Source organism: Mixophyes fleayi, chromosome 7 (genome assembly GCF_038048845.1).
Source record: "Mixophyes fleayi isolate aMixFle1 chromosome 7, aMixFle1.hap1, whole genome shotgun sequence".
Taxonomy (NCBI): Eukaryota; Metazoa; Chordata; class Amphibia; order Anura; family Limnodynastidae; genus Mixophyes; species Mixophyes fleayi.
Genome location: NC_134408.1, coordinates 67,165,727 through 67,188,255, shown reverse-complemented (window position 1 = coordinate 67,188,255; position 22,529 = coordinate 67,165,727). Strand labels below are relative to the sequence as shown.

The 22,529-nt window shown below is 41.0% G+C and overlaps 1 protein-coding gene across 1 annotated transcript in view; it reads left to right on the top strand.

The window, feature by feature from the left end:
* Positions 1-22,529, top strand: part of DNAH7 (dynein axonemal heavy chain 7) — a 379,127-nt gene that overhangs the window by 284,836 nt on the left and 71,762 nt on the right. The window contains 5 exon segments of the mRNA XM_075181345.1: positions 48-238; positions 784-917; positions 3,080-3,415; positions 4,076-4,202; positions 8,684-8,878. Of these exon segments, the coding sequence (XP_075037446.1) occupies positions 48-238; positions 784-917; positions 3,080-3,415; positions 4,076-4,202; positions 8,684-8,878 (983 nt within the window).

Genomic DNA, 22,529 nt, shown 5'->3' with positions numbered 1-22,529 from the left:
TTTCATCTGTTCATTTTTCATTATTGCTCAACTTGTATATATTTTAGTGCTACTGGAAAATGTCGGAGAAGAATTAGATCCTATTCTAGAGCCTCTTCTACTAAAGCAGACATTTAAACAAGGAGGTAGTGTGTGTATTCGCCTTGGTGATTCCACTATTGAGTATGCTCCTGATTTCCGGTTCTACATTACAACTAAACTGAGGAATCCTCATTATTTACCTGAAACCTCTGTCAAGGTCAGTTTAGATTTTGTATTTTGTATTTTTTTTTACCACCAGAAGTAACTCTGTATTTAGTTAAATTGCTTTAGAGAAAATAATATGTTTTATACATGATTAAAATATGGGATAGCGATTGAAAGTTAAAACCTTTGTTTGCATCAATTTTATGGAAATTTGTAGCTAAATAGATAAATTTATTGTAATGTTTGCATTCCATTCTAATGATATTTTAGCAAATTAGCCACTTGGTGAAAGTTATGTTTGTCAACCGCCGCCAGAGAAAATACAATTCTAAATAATTATTTATACTGCTTTATAAAAATGTGATTGAGGTTGATGTTTTATTATGTATCTTTTTATTTACTGTGTTTGTTTGCCTGATATTTATCTTGCTTTAAAGTTCACATTTAAATGCTGTGCTCCTTTTGAACAAATTAGAAATACGCTATTGAAAGGTCAAAAATGCTGCCTTCGTCTCTAAGCCAAGGTTTTATTTTGTTCCTCATTAAGTAGGAAAAATGTGTAAATATTTACATTTCAATGTCACTAATATCATGCAGGTCACCTTGCTGAATTTTATGATCACTCCTGAAGGGATGCAGGATCAGCTGCTGGGTATTGTCGTTGCTCGAGAGAGACCAGATCTTGAGGAAGAAAAGCAAGCACTTATTCTCCAGGGAGCAGAAAACAAACGGTGGCACTTAAATTATTAATATTTTATATTATACTTAGCTGTTATTCATCATGGGCATAATAACAGTATATATTTCAAAAGGAATACTGGGGAAAATCAAATAGAGAATTTTGAGGCAGGGACAAACAAAAACTGCAACATTATTTTCTTTATATATAGTATACATTTATGCACACCAACATACAGTGTATAAACAACTTGCATAGCAAGTGTATTTAAAAGTTCTGTCCTAGGTTATGGTAAAGCCAAAAGAAATACATAGTGAATAATAGTACTGCTGCAAACAATCACAGGGGGGGGGGGGATTCAATTGGCCACGTTATTCTCAAAAGTAATGCGGCATGCGCACTTTTACCGTTACTACGTTAATAATGCGCAATATTACAGTTACTATGGTAATAGTGCGCATTATTATTGTTACTACAGTAATTTTTAATGCTGATTTTTGCTTGCGGATCAGGGAATGAGGGAGCAGATATCCGGGTTCAAATTACTGTATGAACAGTAATAGTGCGCAGGCTGCTTTATTTTCGAGAGTAACACGGCCAATTGAATTACGCCCATAGGCTGAGTTATCTTTTGAAACTTAATTGTAGTTTGCAGATTTACAGATTTCTATTGTGTCTCACTTTAGATGCAGATTTATAACCCTAATTCTTCATTAACATAGTGTTCATTCACTAAAATGCCACACAGAATAAAACAAAATGTTTAAATATTTATACTTGTAAGTAAAAATGTAAGGCGTGCCCAATGGTGGAAAAACACAAACATTGCACTGTGATAAGGTAAGACAATAAAAGTGAGTGGCCTTGTACTAAATAATGGAAAAACTAGGAGCTTATCCGAATCACATATATAATCTTTACATATACTTTGAAGCTATTGTGATAAGCTGTGGGAGAGTGATAGCCAGGAAAGTGATAGCGTATGCAAGGGTAGATAATGGGATCCTTCAATAGACACCTAATAAAGGTCAAGCTCTGGAAAATATAGTAAAACTAGTCTACAGCTAGTTTATTTTTCAGATTGTACTTTATGAAACAAATTAACATAAAAATAAAATCCTATGCCTGTCCAGCTCTAACTATAGCAGTAAAGGTAATTTTGAGGCCACTATTATGGGGGCCTAGAGACCAACCTACACAAAACAAACAGTAAATACATTTGCCAAACTTACAATTCATCCTTTCACTACAGGCAGGCATTCCTTGCAGGCAGGATTGCTTTCCCAGTTTTCCACAGGCAGTATGAGAAAACTCTGGTCTGGACAGAGTGGGGAAAACCACTGTAGCCTTGATAATTAGGCTGATATCTAACTGGATGGCCAGAAACCTAGGACTGGCCCCTCGGAATGGAGACTCCTGAGTTCATTCCATTGTCTTGTAACCTAACTTTTACTTACGCTAAAATAAGTAGGGAGACGTCTTTGTATTGCTAAATTAAAATTCTATGGAGTTTAAAATACATATAGGACAGGGACATGGGAGAAGTGTAAATACCTTTAATCTGCCTTCCAATATTTTTTCCAACACTATATTAAATATTGACTTGTAGACAGGTATAGTTAATAGAAAGTCTACACTGGTAACGTTTTGCTCTTAAATTTTGTATCTAAATATCCACAAGGATATAAATGGAAACGTGAATAGCCCATAATGTATTAAAGGATAATTTTTATTTTGGGTAGAATATCCTAAGTGAAAACTGGTCCCCTTCTGTGCACACTCGCCATGGCTCCTCTCTCTTTGTACAACATAAAAAAAGATCAAATTGTCAGAAGGGAGGAGAGTGTGGCAGGCATTGCTGAACAATCTTAATATATCCCACCCAAAGCTAGATTTTCAGTTTTGTGTAGAATTATCCTTTAAGACCCATGCAATAGTAATATAAGTTTAGTTTGGATATAAAAGGCTGTGGTGTTACACTTGTCAAAAGTTCATGATCATACTAGTATTTTGAATAATGAAATTATCATTTGCATTTTGTTGTAGATGACCGCAATTATTATTATCTTTGAAGTCTGATGAGGTTACACTCTAACTAATAAATTTGTTAATTAAAAATATTTAGCATATGAACTTCTACATTTTAAATCTGTTATATCCTAACACTGAAGCTCTGTATATAATCCTAAACACATTCTTTTTTCATTCTTCCAGGCAGCTAAAAGAAATTGAAGATAAGATTCTAGAAGTACTTTCATCTTCAGAAGGAAACATATTAGAAGATGAAACTGGCATTAAAATATTGTCATCCTCTAAGGGTCTGGCAAATGAAATTTCTGATAAACAAACTGTGGCTGAGGCAACAGAGAAGAAGATTGATGCCACGCGGATGGGCTACCGTCCAATTTCCATCCATTCTTCAATTCTGTTTTTTTCTATTGCTGATTTAGACAACATTGAGCCCATGTACCAGTACTCTCTTACATGGTTTATTAATCTTTTTATCATGTCAATAGACAACTCAGAGAAATCAGAACATTTACAGACAAGGTAGGTTTATTTGCGTACACTTATTTATTTATTTTGTAGTAGTTCCTTCATACAAGGTTAATTGAGGTTGGGGATTGTTCCATGCACTGAACCTCCAATTGCACAAGATTCAAGGTCCAGTGTCCTGGTGAGTAACCGCTTCAGATAAAGAAGGAAGAATGTTAGGAGATAGGGGAGATGAGTGGTTTTGAGTGATGCACCAGCATCACAGATTTCAGGGTTTCAGAAGTAGTCCCAGATCACACCATGTCTTATCTAGCATTACATGAAATCTATGTAAGAAAAGACAGACAATTGATTTTCATGGTTTTCCTTTGAGCGCTGACACAAAGAAAAAGGCAGAACTTTTTGTTTTGTGATTGGCAATGTGCAACACCTATATCGATAGACCCATGCATGAAAGATTTTCCCACAGGCATCGGGAGAGGATATAATCATAACCACATATATCTGTCCTACAGGAAGACATGACACCTGTTTTATTATGAGAAGCTAGCTTCCAGTAACAGCATGCTTATTTTATTATGTATGAGATTGTTTGTGGTTGCACTGGCACAAACTACTAGTGGTGATAGAGATTGCTTACAAAGCTGGTCACTTAAAAGAAATGTGTCTATAAAGTAATGCTTGATGTATAATGTCATTGTTTTTTTTTTTAAGATTGCAAATCCTCAAGGATCACTTTACATATTCACTATATGCAAATGTGTGTCGCTCTCTGTTTGAAAAGGACAAGCTGCTTTTTTCCTTCTGTTTAACAGTAAACCTTTTGAAGTATGAAAATCTGGTAAGCAATCTTAATTACTGTAGTACAACTGCTACTTGCCTTCAATATTTGCAAATTCTATGTGTTTCACAATTCAATTGATTATCCTATCTTTTTATCCATTATAGCTTTTGACCATTTGTAGCTTGGTTGGCTATACTGATGCATAGCTCTTAATTGCTTTCTCATTAGCGTTGACCTATTATTCCCTACATAAAACAAATAATGATTTCTTTAGTCAAATAAGTAATACAGCTCAGGTAACTTTTTCATTCATCACAATATCTTTATTCAAAACTACTAGAATAGGGCTTTAAAACCACCCGCTATCTCAGACTACAGTAAGGGACATGCCCTGCGTATATGTACTGTATGTGGGCCTAACATATTCAGCTTTTTAAAAGCACAAATTACATATTTAATTAGCAGCTACACCCCATTTGGTGCCAATTTCCATGCACAGAAAGGCTTTTTCAAGGCTGATATTAATTGTACTACATAGAGGGCAACGCCACCTGTACATATGTATGTTATTTAAAACCTGTGGCTCAAAGCAATTTAATTCCTGTTATAGGCGCAAAAAAGTTTTTGGTTCTGATTTTGTTCCAGTTTGCACACTGAAAGCTACTTTGAGCGAAGTCTTATTAAGTTGCATTGTATACAGCTGTTATGGCAACCAGTGCGGCATAAACTTATAGAACTAGTAGCAGAGGTCTTCACCATTAGCAGCCGCCTTCCCTGTAGACACTTGTTATGCTCACAGGTATTCAGATGTCCCCAGGACTTAAACTTAAAGTAGTATAAGTTTATACTCACGCGGCCACGTACAGGTACAGGAGGTAGCCACAGAGAGGAGGCAGGCCAGAGATCTGCGGACTGGATGGAGCACCGGAAGAGATGTTAGGTACCAGCAGGGTTACCGGCAAAGGTTCAGAATCCGGGTACAGGCAATGGGTCAGGGTCACAGGCAACGGTTCAGAATCCGGGTACAGGCAATAATTCGGGGTCACAGGCAAGGTTCAGAATCCAGGCACAGGCAAAGGTCATACACAGGCAATCAATCTAAGGTTCAACACCAAACAATAGCACAGGAGCAGGCAGCAGTACTGGGACAGAACGCTATAACCGGCAGTGAGGCTCAGTTCTCACTGCCTTAAATACGTCTAAGAACCAATCAGAGAAGAACCCTGAAAAGCACCCCCAGGTTTAGTTAATTAATAAATGGCCCTGCCAGCCAATGCAGTGCCCAGCTGCATAGTAATCAGCCAGATGGCTGCAACAAAAGTAATTCTCCAATCAGCCCTAGGAGGCTGACCTAACTAACCCTGTGTGCGTGCGCCCGGCTGCTTGACAGCTGGCCGGGCGTGGTGGCAGGGAGATGCAGGCGTCCTGGTTGTTGCCTAGTCAACCGGGATGCGGAGACCATAAGTGACATCCCGATCATCATAGCGACAGCCGGGACGCCAGAGAACAGGGACGGGTAGTCGGGGTGGTGCCTGCCGAGACAACTTGAAGACATAAGCACACCTCTTTGCCAGCGCTTAGGTTCTGGCGTTTCCTGACTTGCTAGGACAGGAATGAACTAGGTGGCCTGATGGGCCACAATACAAACAGAGACCTAGAGAGCTGCGTCTGGAACGTTCCTCGGGAGGCAGACTGTAGGCGACCAACTGCATGGGTTCAGGGGAATCCAGAATAGTAGAACCAGACTTGGGTGGTGAGCAAGGAGGTATAGATGACTCTCATTCAGTTTTCCTCTCTCTGATTCGACGATCAATCTTGATGACAAGCTGCATCAAATGTTCAAGTGAGGCAGGTACAGGATATTGAACTAGGGAGTCCTTGATTTGCTCTGTAAGGCCCAAGCGGAACTGACTGTGCAGCGCCGGATTATTCCAGGCACTATCAGTTGACCATCGTCGGAATTCTGCACAATACTCCTCAGCAGAACGATGTCCTTGCCTTAATGCCCGAAGATGGGACTCAGCTGAGGCCACTCTGTCTGGGTTGTCCTATAGCAGACCCAAGGCCTGTAAGAAGGCATCCACGGTTTGTAAGGATGGACTCATTGGCGGAAGGGAGAAGGCCCAGGACTGGGGATCACCCTGGAGTAGAGAGATTAAAATCCCGACTCTCTGCTGTTCAGAGCCAGAGGAGTATGCTATAACCGGCGAAAGTATAACCTGCAACTCTCCTTAAAGTTGCGGAAGGCGGGCCTGCTTCCCGAGAATCGGTCGGGCAAATTCAGTTTTGGCTCCGGAGAGGCGCCAGAGGAGGCCTGCTGAGGCTGCGGGTTTCTGGAGGCCTCTTCTTGTACTGACAGGCGATGGGATAGACCCTGTACCACTTAAGATATAGCCTGGATCTGATTAGCCAGAATCTGGGCAGGAGAAAGGTTTGGGTCGCTGTTATCCATGGCAAAATTACCTTGAATCTTCACTGGTCGGTTATAATGTTATGGCAACCAGTGCGGCATAAACTTATAGAACTAGTAGCAGAGGTCTTCACCTTTAGCAGCCGCCTTTCCCGTAGAGACTGGTTATGCAAACAGGTACTCAGATGCCCCAGGACTTAAACTCAAAGTAGTATAAGTTTATACTCATACAGCTGCGTACAGGTACAGGAGGTAGCCACAGAGTGGAGGCAGGCCAGAGATCTGCAGACTGGACGAGATGTTAGGTACCAGCAGGGTCACCGGCAAAGGTTCAGAATCCGGATACAGGCAATAGGTCAGGGACACAGGCAACGGTTCACAGGCAACGGTTCAGAATCCAGGTACAGGCAATAAGTCGAGGTCACAGGCAAGGTTCAGAATCCAGGGACAGGCAAAGGTCATACACAGGCAATCAACCTAAGGTTCAACACCAAACAATAGCACAGGAGCAGGCAGCAGTACTGGGACAGAATGCTATAACCGGCAGTGAGGCTCAGTTCTCACTGCCTTAAATACTGCTAAGAACAAATCAGAGCAGAGCCCTGAAAAGCACCCCCAGGTTTAGTTAATTAATTAATGGTCCTGCCAGCCAATGCAGTGCCCAGCTGCATAGTAATCAGCCAAATGGCTGCAACAAAAGTAATTCTCCAATCAGCCCTAGGAGGCTGACCTAACTAACCCTGTGCGCACGCGCCCGGCTGTTTGACAGCTGGTCGGGCGCGGCGGCAGGGAGATGCAGGCATCCCGGTTGTGTGCCTAGGCAACCGGGACGTGGAGACCGGAAGTGACACCCCGGTCGTCATAGCGACAGTAGGGACGCCAGAGAGCAGGGACGGGGAGTTGCGGCGGTGCCCGTGGCCGCCGCGGCTCCTGACAACAGCATGATTCCTGTTTCTAGCATTATCCTGAAGTAACCTGTGTCTCTATTTATTTAACTGGATAAAAAGCCTAATGTAGACTTAAATAATTATACGTATAATATAAAATTTGCTTACTACATGTTACATTAAATGTAAGGGACATATTCACAATTTTTGTTTACATTCTTATTCTTCAATTGCTAATAATACAATTTGCACATATTGTACATTCCAAACACATACTAGTAGGTTAATTGGCTGGTATTAAATTGACCTTAATCTCTCTTAGTCTGTGTGTTTGTATGTAAGGGAATTTAGACTGTAACCTCCAATGGGGCAGGGACTGATGTGAGTTCTCTGTACAGTGCTACCGAATTAGTGGTGCTATATAAATAGCTGCTGCTGATGATTGTTTTTTTTGCTCCCTTATGATTAAAAACAAGATTAAAATGATCAGTTTCTGCATACAACACTAGGGCACAAGGGCACCAGTGCAAACAATATATGAAATTGCATGTAAATATTTTACGTTTGAGCATGCATATGATAAACGTTTGATATTCTGATCACGTGTAGTTTATATGTACTGGATGCATATATTTGCGAATGGGTAAAGACAGGAAGTAGTATAGAACTTTTAACACTTATTTCAATGACCTATACAGTTCTGAATGTGTGCTACATGTAGAAAACCAGTTACAAACCTCCCAATTCCAGGGTCGCAAAAGGAACATGGCTTAGAAACCAGGGCAGAGTTTTGCCTCAAAGTAGGCGTTTCTGGATGGGAAGTGGGCATTTCTGGACCGGGTTTGTGCAAACGGGGCATGGCTTATTTAGTCCCGATTCTGTGTTGGGAGATATGCCATTAAAATTAATGGGACATTGAAATGAGTGGAAGAAGGATGTGAGAGTTCTGACTTCTATGTTAGCAAAGTTAACTGATACATTACACCTGAAATAATAGCTAATATAATGTCATAAATTGCTACAATAATCTATGAGGGAATCAATTTATTACCAAATGGGTGATTTAAAAATATGTAGCATTTACATGTTATATATATTTGTCAGCAACTACAGGGCAATAAATACATATGGCTGTGCACCTCTGTTTTAACTAACAAAAATGTTTTATAGTTTAATTTGTATGTATACAATTAGGAATCTGTTTTAATTGCCTGCTCAATGTGCTAATGGTATTGTTTTAGATTGATAAAGGAGAGTGGATGTTTTTACTAACTGGAGGCATAGGACTAGACAATCCACACTCCAATCCATGCACCTGGTTACCCCAGAAGTCATGGGATGAAATCTGTCGCTTAGATTCTATTTTGAGATTCAAAGGCATTCGAAAGGACTTTATGAGACTGAAAGATGGATGGAAAGCAGTGTATGATAGTTTGGTAAGTGGACAATGATATTTGAATGTAAATTGATAATGTGTCAGTGGACCAGTTAAATCTGAAAATGCAATTTCAAATGTAATTTTCCAAAAATACACTTTAAAGGATTTCATATTTTTCTTATTACCATATACTTTTTACAAATCTAAACAGTGCTGTGGTAGTTTCTGACACAGATGCTCTGGGCAGAGCCACAATATGTAGCAATAATAATTAAAGGAACATCAGCATAAACAGCTATATCGCTCATAGGATATCACTTGTAATTGTGATTTCATATACATCTGGTTTCAATTGTCTCAACTATTTAGCATTGAAGATATATATGTTCTAGAAAGCAGCTAATTATACTTGTTCCTAGAATACATTCATACTTAGGTCCCATTCATACTTTCATTGCCCACATTGATATGTATACCAATCTAAATAGATCAGTAAAATCGAGGATCAGTTCTTTAACTATTACATGAAGGAGTAGCAAACGTGGCATCTCTCTGACACGTGTTTCGCTAGATGCTTTCTCAGGGCTAACCAAAGGTTGTCAGGTTAGCCTTGACAAAGCATCTAGCGACCACATTAATAAGCAGTTTTGGATTATTGGCTACTGTGTATCAAGATGTAGCAATAATAATTAAAAGAATATCAACATAAGCAGCTATATCTCTCCTAGGATATCACTTGTAATTGTGATATCATATACATCTGGTTTCAATTGTCTCAACTATTTAGCATTGAAGATATATTATCTTTTATTCTAATAATATAAGTTATAAGTGGATTTGACCTATTGAAATAATATCCATAAAATTTTGGGATATTAGTTAACGAATATAGAATACATACAATTTGCAAACAAATTACTTTCACTTTGGTTGAGTAACAATTTAAAATTTCCAATTAACCTGATGCATCTCATATATCTGGTTAGGGAGGAGTTAATATATATTTACACTATTATATTTAGTACTACTTTACAAAAATCTTGCATTGTTGAAACATTATTTTTCTCATGTGCATGTGGTTTTATGATTGTGTTGCATCATATCATTGTGTTTTATGTTTATTTCTTCCCACTGAGAACCAAATATTTGTATTTCTGTCACAATAGTTTTTTCAGTATTTTTACATAGCACCAGTCAGTGGTTGAAGTGGGGGTGTATAACTACAGATTATTGTCACAAGGGCAAGATTAAAATACCAGCCATCTGGCAGCATAGAGATACCAAGAGTTCCCTTGCCACTCAGCCCAACCAATTAGCATGTAGCCTTATCCAAATCAGATGGCCATGTTAATTACTCAAAATAGATCATCTTAAAGCTTAATTAGCCACATCAATCAAAATAGGAAAGTTGAATGTATATGGCAGATAAAAAGGAATGAGTCAATCTACTCTGCCTATTTTAGTTTATTTAAGTGGTTTGTCCACTTTTAGACACGTGTACTACAAATAGCCTCACCCACAGTGCCTATGCTTTAGGACCCACACTGTTCCAATCTGATCTTCACATTACCAGCAATCAGACACATCAAACTAAACCAATCATATCTATTAAAGCAGGGGCTGTCCTGTCCTGGTGTGTGCAAGAAATGCAGCATCTAATTGGATTGGCTGGGGCCTCTGTCACATCATGTACCACTTACACTACACACCTATAGTGCTTGAAATGTAAACTACCTAGACTATCACTGAACAAGTGCTAACCTGTCTCTTCTTTCAATTTATTTGGACCAGCATTTTGTTTCAGCTGACTAGGTTACATCATATTGTCCAGTAAGAATACACAAATTGCTACATTTCCTTAAAACATAACATGTATATTAGTTAATTTAAGATCGCAAATTAGCAATACAACTATATATTTTTTTCTGTTCAGTCAGTTTAGAGGAGTATTATAATAGCATTTTGCTACTAAGCAAAATATGAGTTTAAAAGGAGGGGTTATGGAAGCAGTAAATACATATTTCTCATAATTATTCCCTATATTCATAAATTGCTTTACCACTTCCTCTTTTTTTAGCCTAGTTTGTCGCTTTGTCCGCAGTGACAGCATCCAGAACGCTACCCATTTTGAGTATACAGTATTTAGCCATGGTTACAGATGCAAACATTTGTGTGTTTTCACTTTTTTGTTTGATGTCTATGATTGGACCCAAGTGTAGGAAGTGATCATCAATTTGTTCATATATCATTTGGGTTCAATTCTCACACACACTGAACAAAGAATATCAGTTCATTGTCACGTGGGATGGGGGAGGATAGATATGCGTAATTTAAATCCCAAAAGCTATCAGTCTAACTATTGAGTGGGGCAGGGAGGGTGGGAGATGTGTCCTTTAACACTACCCATTCTAACAAAAGGAGGCATTTAGCTGGCAATATGCAGATAAAGCAGGGAAGTAGAGTAAAACATTGGCACAGTTATGTACCTAGGTGGAGATTAAACCAGGTAAAAACATATGTGTAGTTTAAAATTGGTTTACTTACATGATTTAAAAGCTGCTTCCTCTCAGCAAACAGACAGGGTGGGTCTGATAGTCTAAACAGAGCCAGGGATGGGGGTTTCCTTTTAAAGAGAAGGTGGGTGTGTCACCTGTCCATCAAGCTAGGCCTGTGGGAGGAGTGTCAGGTATAAAACCCTGCTTGTTTCATTGTTCAGGGAGATCAACGCTGGGCTAGCTGGCTGATCTGGACAGAGAGCTGGACTATGTATAGTAAGCTGCTGGTGGCTCAGCTATCTCGGGATAACATGTGTATATAGTATGCGTAATTACCTTGTGGTAGATATATATGTGCTCGATAGCTGGCTCTTAGGTGCAGTCTGCGGAATCTTGTCCCGTGGTGACCAATGAAGATCTGCGGTGGTCTGCGTACCGGGGATCCTGCATGCAGAAGTCCGTCTCGTGGTGTGATGGTAGAAGGCACTGTGTGTGATGTCCGGTGGACGCTGGTGATCGGCTGGTGCTGTGTGTTCGGCGGGCGATTGACGCGGGCTGGTTCACCTATATAGCTGTGTGTCGCGTATGCGCGGCTCGAGATCGGGTAAGAAATAAGGCTTACATAGTGAAGCACTGTAAGGCGGTTTATTGGCAAAACGTGAAATTGCACTTACATCAATAAATCTTGTCAATAGGCACGTAAATGGGTACAGAGTAGGGATGTTGTATCTCCGATGCGTTTCGTCCCAAGGGACTTTCTCAAGGAGTGGATGTTTGTGTATTGTGTTAGGGTTTATAAGGGGAGGGACAGAATCTGATTGGGTGGGGATAATGGAATTTGATAGGTCAGGGTACTGTGGGTGTGACCATCAGTATCGAGCCTTCCAATGGATAAGTTCCTAGTCGGCAAGACAAGGGATTGTGCAGAATTATCGATGTGTGTAAGAGAACTAACAAGGATAACGGAAAACATTAAAATCATTAAAACTTGGATGGAGTAATACCATATGCGCCTGTGTTACATTTAGATTCTGGTCTATGTAACTCCATCTGATGTCATGAAGTCACATGTTTTACCAACACTATGGTAAAATATGTGGATAGACACTCCACCAGGCTAGAGAAGGCCCACAAACTTTTCTCAAGCCTCAACAATGATCCACCCAACACGGATCTCACATACAAAGGACGAGTCAGACTCTCCTTAAACTAGAAAAACTACTCAAACAAGAAACCACCATCTGGTGGGATCTCCACACTCTGGAATGGTACACACAACAAGGTCTTATCCCAAAAGGCCTAAAAATCCAGAAATCACCTACACACAACCTAAGCAATGAGATATTTATGGAACAATGGAATCAAATACTTACCCAATGTTCCAATGCACTCATGGGCCTCTTCATAGACACCCGGAAAGAACAACTCAAAAACCTAACCCATGAAATCACTACACTAGACTCAACCATGGATCCCATAAGAACACACACTGATCTTAGCAGTCTGGAATTTCTTAGATTAGAAAGAGCGGAATTAACCATCATTAGCAAGAAAAAGAACAAGGCATTTAGAGACAAGTATGGGTTAAAACCCTCTCCCATCAAACGCTCCACAAATTCATACCCACGCAAGGGCATCAAAAACCATACACCAATATACAAAAAATTAGGACTCACGTATCAACAGTATATGAGAAGGATCCATTCCCATCACCTCAACCCCTCAAGTATCCACTCCCAACACCTAACAGATCAGGAGGATATCTATAACCTCTCTCATGACTCGATACTCACCACACATGAGGATCCTATGGATCACACCCTCGAGGCCCCATCCCCAGTCAACTCCAGATATGAATCACTAGTCATTCGCTCGTTCGAACAAGGATGGAAAGATGCAGACCATTGTCTGCCAAACACCACCCATATACTAAACACGACAGAAAACCACATTCCCAAACTCATCCCCGCAGACACTTGCATTAATGGCAGGTCTGATTCAGCCACCTCACCAGATAAGGTCTACACAATACATACCGAAACTGTAACAGACATTTCTAAGACACCATCACCAACACACCCTCCTCACACCCCCAATCAGTCTTTTTTAGAGCAAGGCCACCGCCCCTCAAAAGCGCCCGATCCATTAACACAACACAGAAAACGAAATCTTTCAAAATCAGACGAGGAGGAAGAGGTCGAAAACTGCACCAGCAAAAAAATCAAAGCATACATACATCTCTTCCCTCCCCAACAAGATTGGGGATCTTCAATCTAAGTGAACACCAACTTACAAATCCAGAGATTTCAGTTTTAGGGAAAGGACTTAAATTTGCGCCTACATGTCCTCTCAACAAATTTGAGACATATCTAGACATTCAAAAACTCGTCAGGAAAGTATGCCTCAAGAAACATTTTGCTCAGAACCAGTTACATTACTGTCCAGTCACAGAAACCCAATTTAAACATACCAGTCTCAAACCCAAATCCACCTTCTACCTCTCCTGTATTAATTTAAAACCCACCCACCCCCACCAGTATTTCCTCTGGGTCTCATTCCCATGCATCTCTGGATACTGTACACCATTCTCAACTCAAATGCTGTCATTCATCAGCCTTAAAATCGCCTACAGAAGTTTATTCCCTTATCTGATATGCACTTTAGATGCACACCACTAGTGCCTATTTTCACTAGTTACCCCTATGCAATTTTCCACATATGCCAAAACAAAGACATATGACATCAGATGGAGTTACATAGACCAGAATCTAAATGTAACACAGGCACATATGGTATTACTCCATCCAAGTTTTAATGATTTTAATGTTTTCCATTATCCTTGTAAGTTCTCTTACACACATCGATAATTCTGCACAATCCCTAGTCTTGCCGACTAGGAACTTACCCATTGGAAGGCTCGATACTGATGGTCACACCCACAGTACCCTGACCTATCAAATTCTATTATCCCCACCCAATCAGATTCTGTCCCTCCCCTTATAAACCCTAACACAATACACAAACATCCACTCCTTGAGAAAGTCCCTTGGGACGAAACGCGTCGGAGATACAACTTCCCTACTCTGTACCCATTTACGTGCCTATTGACAAGATTTATTGATGTAAGTGCAATTTTACGTTTTGCCAATAAACCGCCTAACAGTGCTTCACTATGTAAGCCTTATTTCTTACCCAATCTCGAGCCGCGCATACGCGACACACAGCTATATAGGTGAACCAGGCGGCGTCAATCGCCCGCCGAACACACAGTGCCAGCCGATCACCAGCGTCCACCGGACATCGCACACAGTGCCTCCTACCATCACACCACGAGACGGACTTCTGCATGCACTATCACCGGAACGCAGACCAACGCAGATCTTCATTGGTCACCACGGGACAAGATTCCGCAGACTGCACCTAAGAGCCAGCTATCGAGCACATATATATCTTCCACAAGGTAATTGCGCTTACTATATACACATGTTATCCCGAAATAGCTGAGCCACCAGCAGCTTCACCAATAGCCCGGACTATCAGATACCCTTTGCTATTTTGCCATATTGCTTCTAACCCAATTTGCAGTGACAGTCACACTGTATATTGGCACTTAACATGCTTTCAACCTCTGCATTGACTGTTCAGACTGATCCTCAGTCATTACACTTTCACATTGATTGTTTTTGCATATTATTCCTTCCGGTTGTGTTTTTGTCTTATTGTTCTATTGTATATTGGTTTGGTCTGTTGTGTGAATCAGTTTCCCATTGCCCCTCTATATCCTCTTACACTACCACACATCAACATTCTCTATCAGACCCAGACTAATATCATATTACTTTTTGCCATTTCTGGTGGCATTACCATCGCCTTACTTTCATTCTCGTTTTTGTTTCTGTTTTTGTCTTGGTCATGTTCCGGTATCCCATTGTACTGTTCACCTGAGTCCCTGTTCCAGCTTGTGCATCTGCACTTGTTACACTCACATCCATTTCCCTTGCCCCACTAATTTCCATACAGTATTGAGCGCAGTTGGACCATATATTTCTTCTACTATTTAGGGGACTGGTTTACCCCGTCTACACTGCAGCTCATACTTCTACCGACTGTCTAGTGCATCCTTCCACCACCTCTATATATGTATAGTAAGCGTTGAGGGTCTCCATAATTGCTGTGCAAGTATACGGTGTCAAAACATTATTACCATCCTGACAATAAAGAACCATAAAAAGGAAGAAGTTGTATGCGTGTGCTTCTGCAGTAGCGGACTCTTGCCACAAGTGGTGTCAGGAGTCTACGGTATAGGTTATAGGACAAATATTTTTTAGACTGAGCAGACACCATTGGGCTATTCCCTTAGTTGAATTGAAATTTTCTTTTTTTTCTTGTAAAATTCTGCTCATTTCACCCTTAAGATGACCGAAAGATGACATTGGGGCTGAGTTTCCTATTATCTTTTTTATATTTGCCTATTAAAGTGCTTCTTATGCATAAGCAACAGGATTGAACAAAATGTTTTTCAATTAACGACTGTATCCTAGTTACACATGCGGCTGCAAGGAGAAATCAGGGCCTCCGAGACAGGGGGGGCAGGTACTAATTACCCAGGCCCGGGCATGTCAGGGGGCCCGGTCCGGGCCCTAGCGCCGACAATTTTTTTTTTATGTTTTTTTTTTTTTAAAACGGTTTGGTCGTTGGTGGGGGGAGCAGGGTAGTTAAAATTTTAAAAAAAACATACTCACGTGATCGCGGCGCCGGCATCCCTCCTCTCTGCTCCTCTGTGCTCCATTGCCCCAGACTGACTGAATGCCGGGTGTGACATCATCATGTCACACCCAGCATTCAGTCAGTCTGGAGCAATGGTGCACAGAGGAGCAGAGAAGACCAAGAAAGAAGAGAGAACAAAAGGTAAGTGAAGGGAGGAAAATGGGGGGGGATAGAGGGATTAAAAAACGAGGGGGGGGCTCAGAGGGGTTAAAAAATGAGGGGGGCTCAGATGGATTAAAAAACGAGGGGGGCTCAGATGGGTTAAAAAACGAGGGGGCTCAGAGGGGTTAAAAAAAACAATGGGGGGGCTCAGATGGGTTAAAAAATGAGGGGGGCTCAGAGGGGTTAAAAAACGAGGGGGGCTCAGATGGGTTAAAAAACGAGGGGGGACTCAGAGGGGTTAAAAAATGAGGGGGGCTCAGATGGGTTAAGAGATGGTGGCTAATTAATGGCTGCTATTTTGTATGCGGGGCAATGGGAATACTATTTTAATGTTGGGGCTGGAGGAAGGCCTAATTTTTAATCATGGATGCTATTGATTGATTTAACGGTGGGGCTGGCTGTAATTTTCTAAATGCAGCCATTTTTCCAAATAGGTTCTCCAACATTCCAGGATCCAGATAAGCCGCAACTAAAGAAACCAGCAGCCACATGTGGTAAAAGTGAGAAGAACAGGTAGGACAGAGCAGCATAGTGTGTGAAATGTTGTGATTCTAGTAGGGACAATGCCAATTTTTGGTGAGTGTTTGGTGAGCCCAGTGGGCGCAGACCAAGACTAAACTCTTTCTGTACACACCGCATTCTTCCTATACTACACAATGGTGCTAGATGTCCTAGGTGTAATCCTTGACTCACACCTATCCTTTGTTCCCCACATTGACTCTATATCTAAATTCTGCTACATACATCTAAAGAACATTTCTAGAATTCGCACATATCTCACGCAGGACACTGCAAAAACCTTAATTCATGCACTCATCATCTCCCGCATTGACTATTGCAATTCCCTCCTTACTGGTCTTCCCAAAAACAAACCTCTACAATCTATTTTGCACGCTGCGGCAAGACTGATTTTCCTTGCAAATCGTTCTTCCTCTGTTGAATCACTCTGTATGTCTCTACACTGGCTGCCTGTTTTGTACCGAATCCAATATAAAATACTTTTACTAACCTACAAGGCCATCAACAAAGCTGCACCAACATACATCTCCTCTCTAAAAATATCTCCCAACTCGGCAACTCCGTTCTACACAAGATCTGCGTCTCTCATCCACCCTCATTACATCCTCCCATTCCCGGTTACAGGACTTTTTTCGAGCTGCACCCACTCTATGGAATTCTCTCCCTCGCACAGTAAGACTCTCCTCTGGTCTACAAACTTTCAAGCGTTCTCTGAAAACCTACCTCTTCAGACAAGCTTATAATATTCCTCGGCCTTCCTCCTAACCTCGCTACCTTTAGCCTGTTACACAGTTTCACGCGGGACGGCTGCCCCCTGACCAACATTGTTGTGTGACGGGTTCATTTAGTTTATGAGTCACTTTTACCTTTGCAGTCTGGCTGGGCCAAAATGCAAAATGTAGACTTAACCTCATGTGTCAATCTCCCATTGTCCCATAGATTGTAAGCTTGCAAGCAGGGCCTTCTCACCTCTTTGTCTGTTTTACCCAGTTTGTTTATTAGTTTATTATGTTTGTCCCTAATTGTAAAGCGCTACGGAATATGTTGGCGCTATATAAATAAATGATGATGATGATGAGTGCTTGGACAAATGTCACGCTCTGGTGAATTCAGGACCTAGTGATTTTGTTGTGCTAGCCACGCCCCAATGGCGCATTGCTACGCCCCCAATTGTGTGACCACACCCCTGAATATTTTTTTTGCTTACTCAACTATAAGGAGGGGCCCCATCAATTTGTTGTACAGGAGCCCTGAATTCCTCTTGGCAGCCCTGGGAGTAATAGGTCCTCAGATTGAGAGGAGAGACGTGTTGAATGGTGCAGCACAGTCTGGGGGGTGAGATCAAAAATGGGTACCTTCACTGGCAATAGGCGTTACCCCAACTATCAAGAAATTTTAGCTGTGATAGATTTTATATATATATATATATATATATATATAATATATTTTTAAACTATTTTTTAAAAAAATTCTATTGGTGGAACTGAAAAGTCCAAGTCTACGTTCCAGTTCTACCTTCCATGAGTGAACCGACTAATCAGATCACGCACGAGCCAATCTCCGTACCGCTCCGGGCCTGTGTCACTCAGCTATCCTGCAAATATTTTGTTGATAAATGGCAGCAATAACTGACTTATACAAAATGTTTACAAAATCATTGTTATTGTCAATTTTTAATAAATATTCTGTAGTACCACATAGGTGCATTGAATGCCACATTCAGACATTATTGAGACGCTCGTATAGTGGCAAATTGCATCCAACAGGAAACACTGTTTCTTTGTAACAGACAAATGTTGCAATGAAATCCTTCATACAATACGTACAAAATGTGTACTCTACATGCAAATCACGGCTTGTGGTAAGATCAGCAGCACTAAAACAAGGCGAATGAGTATAACTACAAGCACCAGCATACCCACGGCAGCCAGGGCATGTTGGGACTTGGAGAACCACAAGTGCCAACATGCCCTGACACCCACGGCTGGCTGGGACCTGTAGTTCCACAAAACAAAATGTTTACAAAACCACCACACCCTCATTACAACCACTAGGATTTAATAAAAATAATAAACCCACAATAAATACAGTAAACACCTTCATTGATACCACATATATTTATTAAAAATAATAAATTACCTAATACTCACCAATGAAGTTTTCCTCTTCTGTCAAGCAGCTTTCAATCCAAGAATGGCTGTAAACCAAGTCCAAAATAAATTTGTAATTCCAAATGTCCTGGCTTGCCCAGTCCCAAAGTTATGTATACTTCCAAATGTCCTGGCTTGTAATCTGTTAATTTCTTTGTTCATGGAGGACCCATTGTTGATTGAAGTCTTCAATTCTTCAGCCAGGGGTGGGGGGGGGGCATATTTGTAATTTGCTACTATAGTCTCTCTGTGCTGTGAAGGGGTCAGAGGATGACTCTATGTATTGTGCAGGGTCAGAGGATGGCTCTATGTATTGTGCAGGGTCAGATGATGGCGCTATATATATTATGCAAGTGTCAGAGGAAGGCTCTATGTAATGTGGAGTGGTCAGAGGATAGCTCTATATACCTATCTCTCTCTCTCTCTCTCTCTCTCTCTCTGTATTGGAGGGAGAAATGCTCTGCAGGGGTATTTTAGGTGCAAGTATTGAGTTTCAGGAGGAGGGATATTCTGTAGGCATCTGCTGGCAGTAGGTATAGTGTTGGTGGGAGGAATATGTTCAGCAGGTATCTTTAACAAGCAGGCACAGTCTTGGAGGGAAAAATGCTTTGTAGGGATTTTGTAGTTCTAATTTTTTATGAAGTTGCTTTACTGTCTCTTTCTAAGACACCCAGGCCCTAAACAACGATAAAGCTAAACTAAGAAAATGTAATAGTACTGTATGTGTGTATTCCAATGAACACACAAATCTGTGAATTAGCAGATCCACCATTTTGTGAGTGACAGCAATCTCACTACATGATAGGGCTGAATCTGCAGTTAACCGTAGGATGTGATGGAATACCATGTCTGTATTGCTCAAGGAACACGTCCACTAAGGCTTCTGCCTTAATCGTTGTAATTTCATTGCTTTTTGGAGTTTGAGTGGAAGAGTTTCAATAGTGTTCTTACATTTTAGATGGTGTGTAAGGTACCTTAATTGGACATGTTAAACCGTAAGGTTTTTTGTCTATGGAATATATATATATCTATATATATATATATATATCTATATCTATATATATATATATATATATATATATATATACACATATCTATTTATATATATATATATATATATATATATATATATATATATATATGTATATATACAATTGTTTATACAATGTAAGTCCCAGGACTCTTGCACCCCATTCTTTACATTAATTAATTCCAACTTGTGGCAGGTGAGTCCCAGGTCTCCCATGGCTGCTAGTGCTAGGGAAAGACCTGCCTTTAAAAGCTGTGTGCAGGTAAGCCTTAAGCCCAGATAAAATAGCATAGCATTTGATCATGTTAGAACTGACCAGAATGGGCGTGAGTTGGTCAGCTTAAACATATATTGCAATATGTGGAACTAACATTCCCTGTTTTTATTATAGAACAGTACTTGATATAGCATTAATTATGTGTTTGGAGAGTGCAGAGTATCCCTGTTTTCTTATATCTATAATATAAATGTCTAGTGGCGTGTGTTAGTCTGTCTGTGTGTGGAAAAAAACAAAACAAGCTGCAGCGCCACCTGCTGGGCAGAGTTATACACTGACCTATATATTTCTTGAAGGAGAAGTGACAGTTGGGAGTGGTTGGTGGTTGCCAGGGGTGACAGTGGGGAGTTTTTAACACCTTAAGTAGCTTGATTTGACTAGAATGCATGAGTATCATGCACGGGTTAACTGACCTACTAAATTCTTAGTGTGTGTGCAAAAAAACCCTCAAAAAGGGCTGAAATTTGGTATACTGACATTATTGACAAGTTGAGGGGTCAAACTCATTTTCGTGAAGTAATTTTACCTCATGAACACACATGTGTATAGCGGCGGATCCAGGGGGGTGCGATCGGGGCAATCGCCCCCCCCTAGCAGGGGTTTGCTGCAGGACGGATGCACAGTATGTGCAGGTCCGTTTGGCAGTGACAGTGTGCTGCCCGGCTGCTCTGATTGTGTTTTAAACACAATCAGAGCAGCCGGGCAGCACACTGTCCCTGCCTGTCACTGCCGAGCGGACCTGCACATACTGTGCAGCCCCCGGCAGCCTAAGAAGTCGGAAAGGGGGCGGGGCCTAAATCGCCCCGCCCTAACATCCCCCCGGGGAACAAACATTTTCTAGATCCGCCCCTGCATGTGTAGCAGCTTGTGTTAGTGTGTGTGTGTCTGTGGAAAAAACTATTTTCTCAGAAAGGGCTCATCCGAATGACCTGAAATTTGGTATACTGACATTATTTGACAAAAAAATGCATGAGTATCATGCACGGGTTAACTTGTGTATATATATATATATATATATATATATATATATATATATATATATATATATATATATATTAGGGATGTGCACCGGCCACTTTTCGCGTTTTGGGTTTTGGGTTCTGGGTTCTGATTACCTTCAGGTTTTGGGTTCTAATGTTTTTTTTTTAAAAAAAGCATAAAAACTGCTAAAATCCAGATTTTTTTTTTTCACTCCTACGCTATTATTAACCTCAATAACATTCATTTCCACTCATTTCCAGTCTATTCTGAACACCTCACACCTCACAATATTGTTTTTAGGCCAAAAGGTTGCACCGAGGTAGCTGGATGACTAAGCTAAGTGACACAAGTGGGCGGCACAAACACGTGGCCCATCTAGGAGTGGCACTGCAGTGGCAGACTGGATGACAGTTTGAAAAACTAGGCCCCAAAGAGCACATAATGCCAAAAAAAGAGGTGCAAGATGGAATTGTCCTTGGGCCCTCCCACCCACCCTTATGTTGTGGAAATAGAACATGCGCACTTTAACAAACCAATCATTTCAGCGACAGGGCCTACAAAACTGTGGCTGAAATGATTGGTTCGTTTGGACCCCCACAAAACGAGCTGGCAAAGAAAAAAAAGAGGTGCAAGATGGAATTGTCCTTGGGCCCTCACACCCACCCTTATGTTGCGGAAAAGGGACATGCACACTTTAACAAACCAATAATTTCAGCGACAGGGCCTACCAAACTACTGTGGCTGAAAAGATTGGTTTGTTTGGGCCCCCACACAAAAAAAGCAATTCATCTCTCCCTGTACAAAGTAAACTGGCTCTACTGAGGCAAGATGTGGTCCTCATCCTCATCCTCTGATTCCTCGCCCCCTTCAGTGTGTACTTCCTCATCCTGTCACATTATCAATTCGTCCCCGCTGGACTCCACAATCACAGGTCCCTCTGTAGTCTCTGGAGGCCATTGCTGGTCTTCATTGAAGAATTGATAATTAATTTTGATGAACATCATCTTCTCCACATTTTGCGGAAGCAACCTCCTTCGCCGCTCACTGACCAGGTTCCCCGCTGCACTAAAAACTCTTTCTGAGTACACACTGGAGGGGGGACAACTCGATTACTTGCCAGTACAAGTAAGGACTGTCTGACATGTGTACTTGGATGCTGTCACCAAAGTAATCCTCCACCATTTTTTTTCAATGGTGACAGCATCCAATGCAGCGACAGTAGACATGTCAGCAATCGTTGGCAAGTCCTTCAGTCCGGAACAGATGTTCAAATTCGCTCCTGCCTGCTCTGCATCCCCGCCAGCGGGTCGTTTAGGAAATCTCAGCTG